General features: G+C 40.5%; 1 protein-coding gene across 1 annotated transcript; it reads left to right on the top strand.

The window, feature by feature from the left end:
• Nucleotides 1–1,609: 1,609 nt before the first annotated feature.
• Nucleotides 1,610–8,763, top strand: HAUS1 (HAUS augmin like complex subunit 1). Its single transcript, XM_081148167.1, has 9 exons — nucleotides 1,610–1,692; nucleotides 2,439–2,613; nucleotides 3,239–3,374; nucleotides 4,568–4,702; nucleotides 5,815–5,938; nucleotides 6,335–6,400; nucleotides 7,153–7,224; nucleotides 7,458–7,505; nucleotides 8,508–8,763. Exons 1-9 carry the CDS (start codon nucleotides 1,663–1,665, stop codon nucleotides 8,556–8,558), a joined length of 837 nt encoding a protein of 278 aa, XP_081004293.1. The 5' UTR covers nucleotides 1,610–1,662; the 3' UTR covers nucleotides 8,559–8,763.
• The last annotated feature ends 13,269 nt before the right edge of the window (nucleotides 8,764–22,032 follow it).

Here is a 22,032-nt window from a genome sequence, read left to right as displayed (position 1 = left end):
GGGCTCAAGTTTTCCTCTACCAGCAACTAGTTCCATGACAGTAGGAACTTTGCTTTTTCATTTGGATTTAAACAGAAATGATGACAATAATTTCTGTACCTACTCAGTAAGATTGCAATGGGATCCCCCCAACACACACACACACACACACACACACAGAATTTTTGTGATACTAAGATTTTTATGATATGTACAGAATTTAGAGGGGATGTTGGATACTTTGTGATAGTGAAGACTATTAATATTGCCTTCACTTCTTTCTAAGATATCCCTTTCAGCTTCATACAACAAATCCTGGCTTATACTCAGAACCTTAATGGGGAAGTGGGAGCAGGGTATGAGGTTTAAAAGGACATCTAAAACATAGCTTGCAAATTACAGTCAGCAATCCCTTTCTCTAATATTCTACTTCCTTTACAAGGTGAGCCATGAGTAAGTAAATATGACAATACTTTTTCTGGGAATTTGGTAGGAATAGGTAGGAATAAGAAAAAAAATTGGTTTTTATTTTATTTATTTATTTTGATATATCTTTATTGATTTCAGAGAGAGGAAAGGAGAGGGAGAGAGAAAGATAGAAACATCAATGATGAGTCATTGATTAGTTGCCTCCTGCACGCTCCCAACTGGGGATCGAGCCCGCAACCCGGGCATGTGCCCTGACTGGGAATCGAACCCTGATCGCCTGGATCCTAGTTCGACGCTCAACCGCTGAGCCACGCCTGGCCAGGCAAAAAATTGGTTTTTAAAAACAAAAGTGCAGGGATACTTTGTCAAATTTGTAGTGAAGAGAGTGGACAAAGATAAGTCCCCCCATCTCCCATACTCAGGGGCTATACCAATTTATCTGAAATTTGGTTAGTAGGCAAAGATATAGTTGACCTAAACAAAAGTAATGAGAAAGCTATACAATATGGTATAGCTTGTTAATAAAATCCTTTGAAAAGAAAGGTTTAATCATTTTAAATATGCATATGACTGACCAGGTGATGTGGGCAAAAGGCCAGACACAGATGTCATCCCCTCAAAATGGGCTGGCCACAAAGAGGGGTCCACAGGGGATACCATTGTTCTGGTCAAAGTACCACAGTCCAAGATATAGCCTTCAACTATGTCGATTTAGAAACTAGACTATGTAAACACAATAGAAGTGGATCTGGTTCTCAGAATAGATTTAGGTAACCTTGGAGAGGTAAAATCAAGATGCAAATTTATTATTATATTTCTAGATGATGAATTGCAACTTTTTTGAATACCTCAACATTTTTAAAATAGAAATGTTTCTTATCATGGAAAAAAAAAATATGCATATGACTTAGGAGAAAGATATTTGGTGCTAAGTCTGATCCACAATTCGATATTAAAGCACATATCACAGAAGGTTGAGTACATGGTCTACCTTTCCTAATGTAACACAGTACACTACAAGAGGTTTCGACAGGAGTGTGGTCTCTATAGCCTGAGGAAACCGAAACACCTAGTTAGAGCCAGAACACCGTGGTCAGATTCCACCTCTACTACCCGAACTTTACTAAAAACTACAACTCCCAGAAATCCCGGGCCCGTGAGGGGGCGGGAACAACGGCGTGTGGGCGGGGCCTTCACGGCAAGCCGTGCAATTCTCCCGAGAGGAGCTGCTCGAGAAGTGGCGGGAGCGGCGCTATGGAAGCGCAGGAGGAGAAAGAGGCGCAGGTGAAGGGGCGGGAGCCGGGGCTCGCCGCGTCCTAGAAGCCGAGTCTTTGTCTCGCCCTCCCCGCGGGCGGTTCCCCTGCGCCCGCCACCTCTGCTTACCTAGTCCGCGGGTCCATCTTCTGTCCCGCGCTCTTGTTCTTTGGTCCGCCTTCTGCTTGGATCGCCCTGGAAAGGGCCTTTCCCTTTCTTCCCCTGCTTAGTCTTGGGCTGGAGAAGGAACTGAGGAGCCCCCTGGTACAAAATCCCTCCCAGCCGACTGAAGTGGGGCTAGTGAACCAAAACCCATCTTCCAGCCAGGCCTCGCCGTTCACCGATTCTTCCTACTAAAATTTTCACACCCACCTGCTTCCCTGTCCTGCATCCCAACCCTAGGAGCCTCTGTGGGGCTTGTGTGTTGTGCACAACTCTTTTTTCAGAGTTTGCACCTATAATAATGCTTTCGCACCTGAATATTGAGCTTTAAAATGATTGATTGGAGTGATGCAAATTATTCGCCTATATGCTGTTTTCGTAGCTTTGGGAAAGGATGGATTGTTTTCTGGTAATTTTGTTCCTTGTGCTTTCTCACTTATTTCCTGACACCTGGTATCTATCTTCTTAAAGACAAGTTAAGACGCGAAGTAAGTAGGACTTCAGAATATTCAGAGAAAGCGTTTCGTTTGCTTCTGATAGCTTCTTTGTAATACCTGCTTTGTGCCATTACAATAAACAAGACTTACAATATTTTTCTTCCTTTTAATTTTTAGGTTGCTGCGTGGTTGAAAAAGATATTTGGAGATCATCCTATTCCACAATATGAGGTCAATCCACGGACCACAGAGATTTTACATCACCTTTCAGAACGAAACAGGGTCCGGGACAGGGATGTCCGCCTGGTAACGGAGGACTTGAAACAGAAAGCAAGTGAATATGAATCAGAAGGTGAGATTAACTCCAGAGTGTTTGAATGAGATAATAATGAGAAGTAACCAAATTTTATAACACTAAAGTGTGCGAAATTAATTTAGTATAGATAAGTTTTTAGTTTGTTTTTAGAGAGAGAAGAAAGGAGAGGCAGAGAGAGGAAAGAGAAACAGCTATATGAGAGAGAAGCAGCCATCAGTTGCTTCCCATATGTCGAACCATGACCAGGGATTGGACCCACTACCTGGGTATGTGCCCTGATGGGGAATCGAACCCAAAACCTTTTGATGTATGGGAGGACACTCCACACTGGCCAGGGCTGATATATCATTTATATGAAGTGTCCGTAAAGGGCATATGAACAGAGACAAAATGTATATTAGTGGTTGCTAGGGCTTCATGGGTTGGGGAATGGGAAAATGATTACTAAGGAATATGGGGTTTCTTTTTGGGGGGATGGAAATGTTCTAAAATTGATTGTATTGATGGGTAAGCCGCTCTAACTATACTAAAAACCATTGAATTACAGGTATATTTACTTTAGGTGAGTGAATTGTATGATATGTGAAAGATTTCAGTTAAGCTGTTAAAAATTTAAAATAAAACAAACATCTTAGTCATAGAACTCTTTTTATCTTTTCAGCCAAGCATCTTCAAGACCTTCTCATGGAGAGTGTGAACTTTTCCCCTGCCAATCTCTCTAGCATTGGTTCTAGGTATCTGAATGCTTTGGTTGACAGTGCAGTGGCCCTTGAAATAAAGGATACCTCAGTAGCTAGGTAATTTTTGTGACAGTTTTAATTTTGGTAACTGTATATGTTATAAGGTCTTCACCTAAAAGACCTTTTGTTTCTCAGTGTAATTCTGTGTAAGAAATTAACAGTAAATGCCAAAACACTGAATTTAATTAACTCCTTATCATTACTAATGAGTATGTATAATTAATTCAGGTAAACTTGATATTGGTTAAATTTTAGTGTTTTTTTCTTCCAGGATTAGGTTTTTAAAGCTTGATTCTCATGTATATTGGGAAAAGTATTAGGTATCACTTACACAGTTCCCTATAAGTATACAATAAGAAAAGTCATAGGCTAAATCATCTGGATGAACATACTGAATTTTGGTTATGTCCCTACTCTACTAGGTAGAATAGTTTAAGGACCTTTATTCTTTGTTACAGGCATTTCACCTGTATAATGACATTTTTCTTCTGTCAACCCTAAGAGAAAACTGAAGTTCAAGAGGGGCGTTAAATAACTTCTCTGAGCTAGTAAATGGCAGGGTTGAGATTCAAACCCTGTCTGACTCCGAAGTCCACATGAGTATCACTGGTGGCCATATCTTAGCTAGGACTGTATATCTGTAACTTATGGAGAACTGTACAGCTATTCTGCTTCATTGCCAATATAAGGGCTTGGAATTTATATATGTGCTCAAAAGTAGTGTTTCAGGTATAAGAACATGTGTTACATGGCAGCAGACATCTAGACGTTAAGTCAATTCAGCAGACACTAAATACTGGTTATATGCCATATATATGTATATATATATATATATATATACACACACACATATACATAGCACTGGGGAAGCAGAGATGAATAGGATAGTAATTCACTGAAGGACAGTCTGCTCATGGTCAAAGAAGGGAGGTGGGCATGTGAAACTATGACACAGTGTGTGACAGCTGTAACCTAACAAGAATGTACAAGCTGTAACTAGGGCACAGAGAAAAGGGTAATGAATTCCAGGATGGGAGTAAATCTTATTTGCGTTTTGAAGGACAAGAAAGTTTGCCAGCTGAAGAAGGGCTTGGCAGGCAATGGGGATAGCATGTACAAAATACATAGAGGCATGAAACAGTGTGGTTGTGGAAGAACCTACCTAGAGATAAAATTGTTGCTAGAAAAAAGGAATAATTGTAATTATTGTCCTTGATGTCCATTTATGTAACCAGATTCTTTCTTTTTAGTTTCCTCCCTGCAGTGAATGATTTGACCTCTGACCTGTTTCGTACCAAATCCAGAAATGAAGAACTCAAGCTTGAACTGGCAAAACTTGAAAAACATTTAACTTCAAGTTTAGTATTAGAAAAATGTCTACAAGAGTAAGTAATTGAGTTGGAAATGGGGGCAATTTTTATTAAAAAGGAATAATAGGACTTTATCATATTTAGTTTTTAAATCAATAGATATGATTTAAAACAACACATTAAGAAATGGATTCCAAAAAGAAAAAGAAATGGATTCCATAAAATGTGTTTTTTTAAAGGTTTTTTTTTGTTGATTTTTTAAGAGGAAGGGAGAGGGGGAGAGAGAGAGAAACATCAATGTGAGAGCAGAACATCGCTTGGCTGCCTCCTGCACACCCCCTACTAGGGATGGAGCCTGCAGCCTGGGCTTGTGCCCTTACTGGAAATCGAACCAACAACCTTTTAGTGCACGGAACAATGCCCAACCAACTGAGCTACACTGGCCAAGGCCATAAAATGTTTTTTTAAGTAGAAAATTACTTGGGTTGAGTTGGGGGGTGGTTGGGTACAGACTCACCTTTTCATACAATTTCTTACCTTTCTTCCCTCTTTTTTACAAATAACCTGGGTTTTATAATTTTCAAAATGTATGTGAATTTTTTTTTACTTATAAACTACAGTGCAACTTAAAGTACATTATATTTTGTTGCTTTTTTTTTTTTTTTTTTTTTTTACTAGTGCTCTATTTGTCTTGATGCTCTGGACCTTTGTTAGGTCCCTGTTACCCCAGACATTAGATGCTGTGGATCAGGAGTATGTATATGCACAAGTAGTTTGGCAGTATGCAAATTTATTCAATAAATGTTGACTGTGTATATACAAGGCACTGTGTCATGTCACATTTAGGAGGGAGGCCTTTTGGGACCTCCATAGTTCCTGTTGGCTTTAGGGTATATTAAGTCACTTTTCTGATTAGCAGATTTACTTTCTCCAAGAATAATTGGCATAAATTAATCTTAAAATTATTTCATATTTCTTGAGAATAATCCCAGATGGCAACATGGGGAGGATCACCTGGAAGAATGCCTGTTAACTAGTCTGAGATATAAATTTTATGATAGAAAATCCAGCAAGTATGTTATTTATTCTTGTCTAATCCAGAGTTTAATCCAAAAAGTAATAGAGTTTTGTTTTTTAATAATAATTTCACTGAGGAGAAGAAAATGTTTTCAATTTTACATTTAAAGGGATCTCAAGAAGGCAGAGTTGCATCTGTCTATGGAAAGGGCCAAAGTTGACAATCGTATTCAGAACATGGACTTCCTAAAAGCAAAGTCAGAGGAGTTTAGGTTTGGAATCAGAGCTGCAGAGGTATGTATGAAGGACTGGATAATGTTAGATCTCTTCATACTTCTTTCTGACCTTCATCTTCACAAGTAGGCAGTATTACTAATACTTTTTTACAGACAAGGGAACTACAGAGAAGATAGGTTAACTGCCCAAGGTTACATAGCTACTTAGCAGTGGATCTAGATTCGGATGCAGGCAACCAGGCCCCGAAGCTCAGGATCTTAAGAAGCACTGCACCCATCTTATCACAGATCTGTGGCTGTGGAAATGATTGACATGCAGCATAAAAGTGTTTAGATGCATGTATAGTTTTTCATCTGTGATTCGTAGCTTCTCTGCTGGGTTATATATTGAAAATATTTAATGATAATTGAAAATAGTTTTCTTAACTGAACCCTCTTTTTTTGGTCATTGTAGGAGAAACTTTCAGCCAGAGGCATGGATGCTTCTCTGTCTCATCAGTCACTAGTAGCACTTTCAGAGGTAAGCTTATTTTAATTCAGTTTAACTTTCTTTTATGTTTTTATTGACTTTTTTTTAGAGAGAGAGGAAGGGAGAAGGAGAAAGACAAAGAGAGAGAAGCATCTGCACAGCCCCTACTGGGGATCGATCCCAAAATCAGGGCATGTGCCCTGACCAGCAATCAAACCTGCGACCTCTTGGTGCATGGGGTGACACTCAACCCATTGAGCAATACGGGCCAAGGCAAACTTTCTTTAAAATCTCAGTTCACAATTGCTTCTCCACTTGTGTGGTTTTTTATGTGGTTGTTTTTGTGTTTTTTTTATCCTCACCTGAGGATATTTTTTCCATTGCTTTTCAGAGAGAGTGGAAGGCAGGGGGAGGGGAAGAGAGGGAGAGAGAGAGAGAGAAACATCGATATGAGAGAGACACATCGATTGGTTGCTTCCTGCACTCGCCCTGACTGGGGCCGGGGATGGAGCTGCAACCTAGGTAGTGCCCTTGGCCAGATTCAAACCCCGGGACCCTTCAGTCCATGGTCTGATGCTCTAACCACTGAGCAAAACCAGCTAAGGCTATTTTAAGCATCTTATAAGGACTGTTTCAGTTGGAAGTGAGTTTGTGTGTTTATCTTTGAAGCTCTTTATTTGCTCCACTATTTAAAATATCCTAATGTTAATGCTTTACTGTGTTTTATGTCAGAAATGAGCAGTATTTAGCTGCATTGTGAATATCTCTATTACTCTGTGACTCCATGTTTTTTTCATCCCCAGAAACTGGCAGAACTAAAACGACAGACTATACCTTTGAAGAAAAAATTGGAGTCCTATTTAGATTTAATGCCGGTAATTATTTTTATGAATTAAAAAAAGAGAGTATCTCTTTTAGTGCTTTCCCCAAAGTCACTAAATGATTATGAAAATAGTGCTTCCATGCTTAAGGATTTAACGTTCAGGCTGAGTTTCAATGGGTATACTCTGTAAGGTTTTTGACTTTTGAAAAGGATTATTGCATCTTTTCCCCCTTGAGCCCTAATTGAGGTAATATAACCTTTCCTTGTTTTATTTTTCTTTAAAAGAATCCATCTCTTGCTCAGGTGAAAATTGAAGAAGCAAAGCGAGAATTAGTAAGTTCCATTGTTTTCTTTAGGTTTTAAAAAAGAAATAAAATAAATGCTGATCTAGCTAACACTCCCTTTAGCCTTCCCCCTTCCTCCCCAGAGCTAAGCCATAGTCCCAAAGTCACTGTGTATTATTCTCATGCATCTTTAAACACTTTTTGGCATATGTGTGTATATATATATATTTCCATAAAAAAATACATGGTGGTCTTTTATGTCTTTTCAATTTTTGCTTAGATTTTCTTGAGTAGAAGGGATGGGAGTGTGAGACATAGAATATTCTAGGCAACAGGAATTGGCCAGTGCACAAGAGCTTAAAAAAGAGGACTTTTTCAAGCTTTGGTAAGTGATGAGGTCCAGCTGCCTAGGAGTATTCAACAGAAGATAGGACTGAAGAAGGTCAATTGGTTTATGGTATAAAGGGTCTTTAAAATAAAGAGGGTAGAGTCTGTAAGGGGACCACTGAAAGTTGCTGTGTGTTTCTTTGTTCTTTGAGCCAAAGAGAAATGTGATCCAAGCTATGCTTTTTTATCAGGCCAGTTATTTAGGAAGATTATTCTGGAATCAGTGTATATAGTGGATTGGAGGAGGGAGAAAGAAAATTATAGGAACCATTTGGCCTAGTTAGGCCATATGAGAAGTAATGAGAGCAGTGGCAATGAGAATGGAAAAGAGGTGATGTGAGAGACATTATGAAAGTACACTGTTTAAGGGGTAAAGGACAGGAAAATCTACTTATGTATCATTATACTAATTCATCTCTCTAAAGGGTTTTCCCCCCTTTAGATGTTTATTAGAATCAAGAGTCTGAAAACATTTGGGGTTGGATAAGGGGAGAGATGTAAAAGCAAGGGAATGTCTAAAAGCATATTTAATATTTATAATGATTTTTAAAAATTTTGTTTTAATGTTTTTCCTTTTTGTTTTCCTAATTTTAAATAACAGAAGTTAGAGCACCTGTTTTATGTCCTTCTTTATAGTATTTCATGTGTTTCTTTCTTCCCTTAGGATACTATTGAAGCTGAACTCTCCAAGAAATTAGACATGATGGAACTGTGACCAGAGCCAAATAAACTTTGTCTTCCTGAACAAAGTAAATCAAATAGAACTTTAAAGAATTGTTTCCTCTTGGCATTCCTTAATAACTTAATTTCTGTGTTCTTAGATGAGATAATGTCACTGTTGATAGGATAGTGATTTCTGCTGTGTACTGCATTTTTGTGCCCAAATACATAGTTTTCATATTAAAAATGTTGGTTTTCAACTAGCTGGTGTGGCTCAGTGATTGAACATCGATCCATGAACCAAGAGGTTACTGGTTCATTTCCTGGTCAGGGCACATGCCTGGGTTGCAGGCTTGATCCCCGGTAGGGGGCATGCAGGAGGCAGCCGATCGATGTTTCTCTCTCTCTATTCCTATCCTGTTGTCTTGCTCTAAAAATCAATGAAAACATTTTCTTAAATGTTGGTTTTCTATATTGTTGGTGGTTCAGTGTCCTTCAGTAGTTCTATTAGGTGAACATTGTGGCAGTTGTCATATGGTCAACCATTAGATCAGTGAAGTGAGAAGGAAAGGTTCTGTAACTCCAGTTATGTTTCTTCTACTCTTCCCTCTCCAGGGGCTTGCTTTCCCATCAGCTCACCTGCCTACTTCCAAATGTTCATATATGCAGGAATTCAGTTTATGAAAAAGGTGGCCTTTAAAATCAGTGGTAGAGAGATGGATAATTCAACACATGGTGCTAAATCCATATTCACTCTTTATGTCAGGATAGCTTCAAAGGATCAGAGATTTAAAAAATTTTTTTTAAAGTATAAGAAATTATGGGGGAGTTTTAATGTTTTGATTTTTGAATAATCATAGAGTCAGAAACATGACAAAAATTTAAGAACCATAAATTATTGAAATACTTGAAATATTTAAAATTCTTACATGGCAGAATCTTTCATGGGTGTGACAAATGTGCAGGGAAGAAGGAAGGGATATTTTTCACTGTGTATCTTTCTGTACTTTAAAACATTTTATACCATGTGATTAGGAAACAGTTAGTTTTTAAAAAAATTATCGAAATGACCTTCAAAATTTCCTTCCTCTCCTTTTCCACAAATATGTGGCTAAATATAACACAAAATACAAAAAAATTTTGTACTATATTTCCTTTTTTGAAACTCCATGTTCTTTAGCCATTTAGGTATTGAGATTTGGTCTTTTTCTTAATTTACAGAAGCTCCTTAGATAATAACTAAATTAATCTTTTGTGATTTGACTTACAAATATTTTTCTAAGTTTGTTACTTTTCTTTTGACTTAATTGCAGGATTTTTGGTAAAGCAGCTTGGTAAATTGATTATGGAAATAACCATAATTCCCCCATCCCTGTGCACTTACTTACCCATTTGTATCTTGACTATGCCACTCTCCCGTCAAGAGGTGGAGTCTCTATCTCTATCTCTTGTATCTGGCTTGGCTCTATGATTGTTTTGGTCCATGATACAATAGCAAATGTGACAAAAGCAGAGAATTAAAACCTGCTTGTGCATTGGGACTTGCCCTCTCTTACTGCTCTGGAATTTTGAGGCAAATCTATTGGATGAAAAACTATGTGGAGCAGAGACAAATATTTCCAGCTGAGCCCTGCCCCCACCCTAAGACCAAACTGGCTGCCTACTGCCAGATATGTGAATGAGGCCACAACTGAGTCATCAGCAGACTTAAGAGATAAATCAAGCCCAGGCCAGAAGCCCACAGAGTCAACCTATGGAATTATGAAAAATAATAATTGTTCTTTGAAGGTTTTTTAAAGTTTTGTACTGGTTGTTAACTGCAGTAGCTAACTGATAAAAGTAGCTTTTTAAATAAATGTTCAAAGAAAAAAAAAACTATGAAAAAAATCATAAACCATCACAAACCTGAGACCAACATAATTTTATAAAACTCAATGGAGAAAATATTCTCAGGTGAGGATTAACAAAAAAGAAGAAGTTTGTCCATTGCATATGTGTTTTTTTCTGAGCATTTCTGTTTTTACCTGATGCCCTAAGAATCAAAAGTTTATGTTACTTCTCATGTGTCCACTTGGTAACATTCCATTACCAATAGACTATTATATTTATAATGTTTACTATAGAATGAATTATTACTAAAAATTCCTATGTTATGATTGAGACAACTTTTTATAGATTTAAGTATTTTATAATATTCCTAATATTTCTATAAATGGCCTTGGTTCTGATACTTAAATGTAAAATTCATTGTGGTGATAATAAATTGTTTTTATATCTCAAAAAAAGAACAGTAACTATGTGACACAGTATATTTTGAACTATGAGAATTTTCTTGCTAGAATGGAGCTTTGGGTGCAAATTGGACACTTTGAGTGGTCAAGGTGTTATTCAGATAAGGCAGCACGGGCCACTGGATTTAATGAGGTTATACAGAATTTTTGTTGGGTCATTTTAAAATATATATATAACCTACTAATTTTTACTCATTCTTTTAAGAAGTATTTAAGTTACTATGGGAAATATTTATGATAGGCTTTTTTAAATCGAGAAAAAAGGTACAACATTCCAAATGACACCAAGGAAAAGCAAAAGTTTTCCCCTGCACCTTGCCCAGACCCTGATCCCTGTGACTAGTCCCTGTGTCTCCTTTCAGCATATATCTTCTGCATGGTTTTATTTGTGTGTGTTTTTAACACAATTTGTTTTGTATGATAGTTTTCTCACATAACAATAGTACTTAGAAATTATTCTCTTAAAATCCATTAGAATGCTGTAACCAACTGAGCTACCCTGCCAGGGCCCCTAAGGGGAAATTTTGAAAAGTGGGATTTCTGAGTCAGAGGGTATGAGGATGTTACTTCTGGGTGGCTATTTGCAAAATGGTCACCGGAGAGGTGCCCCAATGCACCCTTCCCCCAGCCATTCAGAACAGGGACGCTGCACCTGCCTGCTCATCAGCTCATCAGGAGTCTCTCTGGGTCCCCGTATGGGCCACCAAACAACATCGACCTTAAAAATAAAACAGTCAGTTATTTTAACAGCAAATAATGGGTTTATTCAGAAACAGTAAAGAATTGCAATTTAGGACAAGCAAGCTATAGCAAAAGTCACAGGCAAGTTCCACAAGTAAAGGAGAGGAACATTATTTTATAGGGCACAAGAAGGAAGTTGGGAGAGGTCAATTTGAATGGAAGTCCATTGGAGAAAAGCATGGTTTTTAATTGTTTGGGGGTTTTTGTTTTTTGTCTGGGTGTCTGGGGAACTGCAATATTTAGTCTCCTTTTGTTCTAGAGGGAGAGAGGGAGATCTTTGGGTTAGGTGGTAGCCTAAATATTTGAATGCTGAGGAGGAAATCTGGGCCTTGTTGGGAGACAGTTGGTATCCCTTTTCCCCCAGGAAATTAAGGACTAAGATAGTGTTGTGGTCTGAGTCCTGTTTAGGGGCTATAGATTAGAATATCATCAACATATCTAATTATAATCCCATAAACTGTAGTCCCTGAAAGTCTGTCCCTCACACATCATATCTGCTGAGAAGTCACCCCTCCATCTTAATATTATTCATTTGAAAGTAATGTGTATTTTTTTCTGTGGTTGTTTTTGAGGTTTTCTTTTTAATCTTTGGTTTTCAGTAATCCTATGAGGCTCTAGGTGCGTTTTTCTTTGAACTTCTCTTAATTAAGTTTATAAAACTTCTTGTGTGAGTGGGTTGGTGTTTTTCACCTATTTGGGAAAGCTCGGCCATTATGTCTTCAAGTGTTGCTGCTGCTTCATTTCCCTCCTCCCTTTCTGGTACTCCCAGTTACCTAGATCTTAGACTTTCTTGATATATCCCATGTATCTCTTATTCTCTTTTCTTTATTTTCCATCCTTTATTCTCCTTCAATCTTTTTTCCATCTTTTTTTCTCTCCTTCAGTCTGGATACTTTTACTGATCTATCTTCCAGATCACTAAACTCGTTCTGGTTCATATGCTGTTAAAACATCTGCATTCTTAAGTTCAGTTATTGTATTTTTCAGTTTATAGTTTCCATTTTGTTCTTTTATACATATATTCCTTCCAATTCTCTAGTGTAATTCTCCATCTTCTCTTCAACACATTATCTTTACTATTTTAAAGCCCATGTCTGACAACTCAAGTATTTTTATATCCAGTGGGTCTGCTGCTATTCCCTTTTTTGGCTTGGTTCTGTCTCCTGGCATGATAATTCTTTTGGTAATTTTTTTGGTGGATACTAGTTACTGAGTATGAAAAATTGGAAAGTTTCTAGATCAGTGGCTCTGAACACAGGGCATTGACATCCCCTGGGAACTTGTTAAAGTGAGAATTCTTAGCCCTAGCGAGGTAGCTCAGTTGGTTAGAGCATCATACTAATACACCAAGGTTGCAGGTTTGATCCCCCATCAGGGCACATATAAGAATCAACCAGTGAATGCATTAATAAGTGGAACAACAAATCGATGTTTCTCTCTCTCCCTTTCTCGCTAAAATAAAAAACAAACAAACACAAAACAATTTTTTAAAAAAGAGTGGGGAAAAAAAGAATTCTTGGTCCTAACCCTGACTTGCTGAATCAGAAACTCTGGGACAGGTCCCAGCAATCTGTGTTTTAACAAGCCCTCCAGGTGATTCAGAAGCACGTTCAAGTTTGAAGACCACTGCACTCTGTGATATCATCTTCCTCCATAGAGGATATTTCTTTAACATCTGGCAGGCAGTTTGTATATAAGCAGGGATTGAGCTGAAGTAAGGCTGGGTTTTAGCATGAGGCCTGTTTTATTTCCTGTTCTTGCTTGCTTCTAGGTCTAGGCCTTTGAGCTTCCTTCACACAATCCCTCCATTATGGTGGCCCCTGAACTCTCAGGTTTGTCTCCCTGTCACTATGAGACTGCTGATTCCAGGGCTCAGTTCTCTACCTCTTGACCTTAAGGAAAAACAAACAAACAAACATTCACTTCTCTGAGCTTCCTTTCTTTCTGGGATCTTGGCATCTCAATTTCTGACTGCTTTGGTTTTCCAAAACTCCAGATTTTTTCCCCAGCCCATTGAGACCACCAAAAGCTTTGCTCAGATTCCTACCTCTTGGCAACCAGTTTTCACTCAGCTTTTCAGCTTCTCTATTCCATGACATTTATGATTCAGCACATTCCTCATAGGGGGAAGCCCTTGCTCAGGTCCTAGTTTCCCTTCTCTCTGGAATCTTGGCTCCTAGAATTCTGGCTGCCTGGGAAGCTCTCTAGTGCCTTCAAACAGAATTTTCTTTTTTCATTTTTCTAGCTTTTCTAGTTGTTATTAGCAAAAGAATCAATGCATCCCAGAGGCCCACATTTATACTTTAACAGATTTCTCTGTACCACCCTACCTTGTCCTAAGTTTACCACTTCAGTGTACATCCTTTTATAGGAAGCAGATGGCATTTCACAACCATGTTATCAATTAGACATGTATTTATAACTGGCTTAAAAGACCTCAGCAACACTGTGGATATATAAAGTGCAAACACTGTAATTCATTTTTCATCTCCCCTTTTATTACTCACTTGGGAAGCAGATAACAACACGTCCATTCAAGTCAACTTTAGGTAGATGGAAACCTAGTAGGGAAACCTCCACACCTTTGGCTCATCTAATAAAATCATTGCCCAAGGAAGAAATTCCTGAAGGGAGGAGGTATCCAGTCTCCCTCTCTGAGCAACAGTATCTATTTGGAATAAAATGGATTTCTCGGGAAAAATTATAAAGGGGGGGCTTGGCTGGGGGCCTCTAAGATGGCCTCCACTGACCCCTGCTTTCTGGTATCCTTTATCTAAACCCCTCATCTTGAGCGTGGGCTCAGCTTATTGACTTCTTCATAACACAGAGAGCTCATGGGACATAGTTATACTAAACCTTTCTTTGTTGTTTATCTGAAATTCAAATTTAACTGGGCAGCTTGTATTTTTATTTGCTAAATGCAACCAGTGTGTATTCTCAACACTGATGGTTTCTCTAAATTAGAATTCCAATTGTGACCAGCCAATGTCATAGAAATCTTGACAAAAGGAGTCACAACTTTGGTCATTAATGAAGCTAAAAAGTGGAAAGAAACTGGATTTTGAACCCAGCTGCTCTTTGAATTCTCTTACTGTTCAAATACTTTTTCAGTTAATTCTCTGGGCTTTTCCAGATATGTAATGATTTCAGGTGCAAATAATGATAAATTTACTTCCTCCTTATCAATTTTGGTACTTCCGATATTTTCTCAAGAGGTACTATCATGTTATGGTAATACCAACACAGTAATGACGGTAACAGTAAATGTTTTAGTCATTGTTGTGTAACAAATTATCCCCAAACTGGCCTAAAACAATCACAGATTCTGTGGGTGAGGAATCTGGACAGGGCACAGGCGACATGGCTTTGCTCCTTACTATCTGGTGCCTCAAGTTGGGAAAATTTAAAGTCTGGAGATGATTCTATATCTGAAGGGTAGAATCATCAGATGTCTTCACTCACATGTCACACAGTTTTTGTTGGCTGTTGGCCAAAGTCTCAGGCTATTGGTCTCTTGCTAAAAAACACATGACCCCTCTTGAGTGGTCTCTCCATGGTGGCTAATTTGGGCTTTTTCCCAACAAGGTGGTTGGCTTTTAAGAGTGAGCATCTCAACAGAGTAAGGCAGACATGTATAGCATCTTTATGTATCACTTCCATCATATCGTATCAATTGAAGCAGTCACAAAAATCCACCCACAGAGTCAAGGGAAGGGGACGTACACTCCCCACCTGGTGGGTGGATTGTCAGGATTACACTCTAAGAAGAGCATGTAGGATGGGAGATGTCATTGTGGCCACCTTTGGAGAATATAACCTGCCCAAAAGAACGTCATCTTGTGTTCCTGAGTTGAGTGGAAATTCTTATAGTAAAGGGGCTTTAACTTTAAGCCTGGATTCAGATTTATTTATTTATCATGTCAAGTAAGTCACCCTGTTCTGATTTTATTGAGTTTTTTTTAACTAATAAATAACAGGTGGTGAATTTTTCAAATGCCTTTCAGCATCTGAAACTTCTAAGAAGATGCAGCAAAATAAGATAAAAATGAATGAGGTTGTGGTTGCTCCCTCTGAGGCATGTGTGCAATTCATCCATTCGTTCCATAAATATTTCTGAGCATTTACTGTGTGCCAGACACTCTGCTGGGCACTAGGATTAAAAACACTGGGCCCAAAACGAGGTGATTCCCAGCCCTCATGAACTTTATAGCTAGAATGATTCAGATCCACTTAACTACCTAAAGTCTGGTTTTTGTGCCAACAAACACAGAAAAGAGGTATTACCTCCCACTCCCCCTCCCTAATCCCAAACAAACTCAGTAATCTGATCCAGCAACTCATTCATTCCTGTGACACCAAATCACTCCTTTGGGTGTTTGAAGGGCATGGGTATTTACATATATAATTTTAGCCACCAGAGGGCAGTCATATTATAAAAATACTTTCAAAGGGGAAGAAAAAGGACAGACTCATTTCCTGAAGTTTTACCTGGGGTTCTGGAGCCAGAGTTAAATCACATGGTGGGATTCACCCCAACAGGGGGCGCATACCAGCCAAGCACTCTCCTACTTGGGGCCTGGCAACTTCACCAATTCATCACGAAGCTCTGGTCCCTTAGATGGAGGATGATGTAGTGAGACTTGACCGGGCCTTAATGAAATAGATCAGAGGGTCTCCCAAACCAAACACTTCAGAGGAAGTTAGCTGCCCAGGATCCTGTAGAAGGAGGTGTCCCCACCCCCTTTCAAGTCCTCACTGAAGACAATAGGAGAACATTTGCCGTGTGCTGCCTCCTCTATTCAACAGTTGGCTCTGCATCAGGCCACAGACAGGCTTGATCTGGCTACAAAGAGAGGCATCGCTTGCACAACATTCTGAGAAAGCAGTAAGGACAGCCCCCAGTCAAACAGTGTCCAGTCAGGGTGTCCCTTCCCACCGAGAGGCCACCCAAGACTCCAGCTTCTCTAGGTGCAGGGTGCAGCACTTATCTGTGGGGTCCTGCCAGCACAAGTGAGCTTTCAGGATCCCCAGCCCATCTAGTTCCTCTCCCTAGCTTATGGTGAGGGATTTATTTCCAGTTTTTAATTTTGTTATTTTTTTTGGGGGGGGGGGTTGGTTCTGCTTGTCCAGAGTGTTTGTCAAAGCCCTACATCACTTCCCATGTCTGGCTGGGGCTTGAGCAGCTTCAGGAACACATCGACGAGACTTTCAGGCTCTTTCATTCCCCAGCCTCCCCCAACCCCACATCAATGAATGCAGAGTCCACTTCAATGTGAAGAAGTAAAGAGGAAGGAAATAGTTAATATCTCAAAAATATTCTCCTTCCTCTGGGTTGTGAGAATACACAGACTTAGCTCAAGTCTGGCATAGGGCAAGAACTCAATAAATGGTAGTTATATGTCCACAATCCCTTTCTGGAATTTCTGAAGCCTCCAGAGCTCTAAAAAGCCAAAGGTCTTCCATAATTTACTTGGCAAAACCCAATCTGACCTGAATTCATTTGGTGGCAAAACCTCACCTGAACCACCCATGCAGCTAACCGCTTGGCATAAGTGCTCATATGTTTCACTGATTACAGGTGTGGTGCAGACTTCACTGCAGGTATTGTGAGTCTATGGTATAAGCACCTGACTGTCTTCTAAAATCTGGAACATTCTGGCCTTGGCCAATATGTTCAGTGGTTAGAACATCGGCGCACACACTGAAGGGACATGGTTTCAATTCCTGGTCGAGGGCATGTACCAGGGAGGCAACCAATCAATGTGTCTCTCTCAAATTGATGTTTCTCTTTCCCTCACCTCCACTCTCTCTAAAAATCAATGGGAAAAAAATCCCGGGTGAGGGTTAACAACAACAACAACAAATCTGGAACATTTTGAATTCTGAAATATAATTGGCCCCTGGGACCTGTTTCTATATGAAATCTAGGTTCCATATCTTATCTCTGCTACTATCTAGCTATATGACATTAGATGTGGTGGACAGAGCCTAGGGTGGCCTTAGGATTCATGCGTTATTCATCCCTTGGAGTGTGGGTGGGACCTGTGATTTGCTTCTAACTAATAGAATATGACAAAGGTGAAGAGATTTTGAAGATGTAAGATTTCAAATCAACTGATTTTTTATTTACTTAATGGGGGATTGTCCTCAGTTGGCACACCAAGAAAAAGCTTTTATTTAAAAGGGGGAATGCTCCCTCCCTGAGGTGAGAGACTCCCAGTTGTTGGCTTTGAACAACTTGCCATGCTGTGAGAGGGCCTGTGGAGAGAGCTATTTGGCAAGGAACTGTGGGTAGCCTATAGTTGCTGAGGGCATCCAGCTGACCACCAGCAAGAAAATGGGGACCTCAGTCCTGCAACTGTGAGAAGATGAATTCTGCCAATACATGAGGAAGATTGGAAGACGACCTTTACCCACTTGAGCCTCTGATGAGATGCAGCCCCAGCAAATACCTTGATTTCAGCTTGGTGGAACCCTGAAGAAGGGGACCCAGCTAAGCCAAGCTCAGACTCCTAACCCATGGAAACTGAGCTAATAAGTGTGTGTTGTTTTAATCCACTAGATTAAGGTCATTGGTTATACAGTATAGAGAACTAGTACATTACAGACACCCCTTATCCTCTCTGGGCTCCAGTTGCACATCTGTAAATTGGGAGAAGTTTGGACCAGGTCGCATCTAGGAGTCTTTCCAGCTCTAACTTTTGGAGACTCTGGATGAGGCAGATGCTGGGTGTTCTGGTGTTGGGAGAAGGGAGAATGGTCCTTTAGGGAGTGAGCAGAGACAGGGCACGGTGCTGGGGGTGCCATGAAGGTGTGCTGTTGAGGCAGATGGTGCACAGGCAGAGAAAAGTGCAGACAGCTGAAGACTCACCCTGAATTCCCACTGACCTATCTGCCAGGCTGGATGCTGACCACAGCTGGCACCGCTCTTGGCTACAGAGACGACCAGCTTCCAAAAGCAGGAAAAACAAGCATCCTCTTTTCCCTGCTCTATAAGGGGGACTGTAAGGGAAGCTCCACCACGCTGGGTACCCGCCCCTATGTCTGCCAGTTTAGGAGGGGGCAAAGGGCCTATTCTCTGCAACCTCCATCTTGAGACACCTAAAGCTGGTGACCACAGGAACTGACCTGGGGAATTCACAGGAAGCTGAGTCGGGGAGGGCATCGGGTTTCCTATGAGCTCTTGGTAAACTTCCGCAGAGAGGGAGGTTGTGCTTCTCTGTTCTCCCACCAGGCGGATCTGCCATGTCTCCCTGCTTTCCATACCCCTCTGCCTGTTGCAGGGGTCCCAGACCACCAACGTGTCCCAGAGGTGGAGCATCAAATTGTTATCTTCCTCCACCAAATGCTCCCTCAAACACAGCTGACACTCAATCTACTGGCTGGAGCAATTGCCCTTTATTAAATTCCTGGGGGATGAGCTCATTAAGTCTTGTTATGGGTCACTTCTATGTCAGGGAGAATAAATTTGTGAGACTCTTTCTATGGGCAGCGGGTTAACTGAAACCTGAGGTAGGGATTAGGGGGAGGGGCACACTTGGGTGGGGTGGTAGAGAAAGCCTGAAGAGGTGGGGAGTGTGACTGGCTGAGTAAGGAGCTGGGGGCCAGTTGAAAGGAGGAGGTAGAGGGTCCCTAAGAGGAGAGCCAATACCGAGGAAGACGTAGGCCATGGAGGGGGAAGGGAGACAGAACAAGTGTCCACTGCAGCCTGATCTGCTGAGATAGCCTCCTAGCTGCCTCCCAACCCTGCCCAGACACATGAGTCCAGACCAGCATGAAGTGATAAGGGCCTAGGTCAGGATGTGGCAACGGAGATGGAAAAGAAGGAGATAGGAAAGAACTTGGAAACAAATTTGATATAGAGATGGAGGAGAGGAAAGTTCCCGAGATGACCTTAAAAGATCCTTGGAGAGGTGCCAGAGTACAAGCCCAGCAGTGGCCTGGGATTATTGCCAAGTTCTTGGCTCCGTTGTTTGAAGAATCTCTCTTCATCCACTTTCTGAAAACATGACATTTCTTGTCTACAGTCTTCTGGCTCTTCAATCACTCATTCATTCATATATGTATGCACGCATGCAGCTGACATGAATTGAGTACCCACTGTGGATCAGACATTTCTTTCTTTTTTAATTTTTAAATTTTTTTATTTATAGATTTAAGAGAGAGAGAGGAAGGGAAAAAAGAGAGAGAGAGACATCAGTTTGTTGTTCCACTTATTTATGTATTCATTGGTTGATTCTTGTATGTGCCCTGACCGAGGATTGAACCTGCAATCATCCTGATATATTGGAACAATGCTCTAATGGGCCAGGGCCTAAAAAAAATACACTTCTTAGACCAAGCTACTTGAGTCCATTCAGAGCAGTAGCCCCTCTCAGAAATTTTCTTACTTAAATTGCCTTTTGAACAGTTGTGCTGATCATCAATGCTTTTTTAAAATATGTTTTTATTGATTTTAGAGAGAGGAGAAGGGACAAAGATAGAGAGACAGAAACATCGATGAAAGAGAAACATCAATTGGCTGCATCCTACACACCCCCACCGGGGATCAAGGCATGTGCCTTACTGGGAATCGAACTGGTGACCTCTTGATTCATGGGTTGACGCTCAACCACTGAGCCACCCTGGCCTGGCATCGTCAGCATTTCTATCTTTCTCTCCCTCCTTTCTCTTAAAAAATCAATAAAAACATTTTTAAAATGGGGTTGTTAGGTATGATTGGTATCCTTATAAGAGCAGATTAGGATACAGACAATACAGACTGAGGGATGACCACTTGAAAACAGAGGGAAGGAGACCATCTGTAAGCCAAGGAGAGAGGCCACAGAAGAAACCAAACCTGCTGACACATTGATCTTGGACTTCTAGCTTCCAGAACTGTGAGAATAAATTTCTGTTGTTTAAGCCACCCAGTCTGTAGTACTTTGTTACTGAAGCCCTAGCAAACTAATACAATACTCTCTAGGACTCGAGAGCTAATACAATACTCTTTAGGACTTGCCTGCCTACAGAGGGCGTATATTCTGGGCCGTTCATCATGTAGCACATCTACTTTTGGGAGGGAAGGGCTGAGGTTGTCCTGGTTTGTCTGCAGCTGGGTGAATGTCTGTCTGCAGTGGCCATGACATATATTAGGACGTCCATGAGGATTGCATATTTGCATCATGTCCTCCAATCTAGCTTTTATCTACCATAAAGTTGACATTTATATGTTCACCTATTTCCTGTCTTATTTCTCAGTTGGTTCCAAACTTGAGGAGAGGAAGAGAGAGGGCTATTTATTGCATTTCCACTCCCACCCCAGCAAGAAAAAAAGGGAATAAACCATCACAGCCTTCTTTAGGGATTTTGTTCTTTTTCTAAACTCCTTTCTTACTGTCACCCTCACCACTCCCAAATAAGCAGTCACCTCCAGGCCCACCTGTTCCCTGTAGAATGGCTTAGCCCTTCGATTCTGCTGGAACATCTGTCTAGAATGCCTTTTCTTGTCTTCTTTTTGCTGCAAAATTCTCTTCATTCCCAAGGTCTTGGCTCAGAGGCCTCCTCCTAAGTGAGGACTTCCTGGGGCACAGGCCAAGTTTGCAGCTTCCTTGTCTCAGCTTCTATAACTTTGGGTACATATTTCTATTATATTGTCATGAAGTCCTAATATTAGATGACCTCCTACCTTTCTTCCCACTAGGACAGACCAGTTTGAGCACTGAATCTGGAAGAACTTCCTCTGGTTACATCAGTGTTCCCAGTGCCAGCATGGTGCTTGGCTCCAAACTAGGTGTCCATAAAGTGCTAGAGAATGATGAGTGGCAGGATGACAGTTTGACATATTAATTTGTGTGTTTCTCACAGTATTTTGCCCACTCTTCTATTTCAAGTAGACTGCCAGGTTGGTGATTCCTTGTCTCAGAGATCTGGGCTTGGTGCAAAGCAGAAGGAGCCTAAGGTCAAAGATGCCTCCTGTCCTTTGAAAAGAATCTACTCACTGGGTTTTATATGTGTTGTGGAGAAGAGGAAAGGGAAAGGAGGGGAGATGACCTTTGAGAGAGAAGAAATCATGAGGACCTGGAAGGGTAGAGAAGTGTGGGTGCCCTCACCACTGCACAGTCATCCATGATGGAGGTGGCCAATCAACCATCATGCAGTGGGAAGCCTTTGGGGATCCCAGCCTTGGCAAAGATTTTTGCTTCCCATATTTGGCATGAAAACAGGGCCCAGTTTCTCTTTATTCCACTGGACTTTGGAAAATGACATATCTGCATGAATGGAAGACTAGATACCACCCTAACTTTTCAGGCACTTGGGTTCTGGGGGTCCTGACTGGGGACAGGAATTGAGGTTTCTAAATGACTGATGTGAAATTTCTTGCCAGGTGGGGCAGGAAAATAGAAATTAACTTGATTTACAGTATATGAAGAAAGTGATGTTATTTGTATACTTGGGTTGGAGTGAGAATATATGGATAAATGAAACCGCTGTAACCGATAAGGGCTACAGAGACTA

Source organism: Miniopterus schreibersii, assembly GCF_964146895.1.
Source record: "Miniopterus schreibersii genome assembly, chromosome: 10".
NCBI lineage: Eukaryota > Metazoa > Chordata > Mammalia > Chiroptera > Miniopteridae > Miniopterus > Miniopterus schreibersii.
The sequence above is the reverse complement of the archived record's forward strand: the minus strand, read 5'-3'. Positions and strand labels throughout refer to the sequence as shown.

Bases quoted from the DNA above. Each gene is read 5' to 3' on its own strand.
- HAUS1 (XM_081148167.1), top strand. From the start codon at position 1,663: ATGGAAGCGCAGGAGGAGAAAGAGGCGCAG. The intron at 2,614-3,238 runs GTGAGATTAACT...TTATCTTTTCAG, and splicing joins AAGTGAATATGAATCAGAAG to CCAAGCATCTTCAAGACCTT. The intron at 5,939-6,334 runs GTATGTATGAAG...TGGTCATTGTAG, and splicing joins TTGGAATCAGAGCTGCAGAG to GAGAAACTTTCAGCCAGAGG.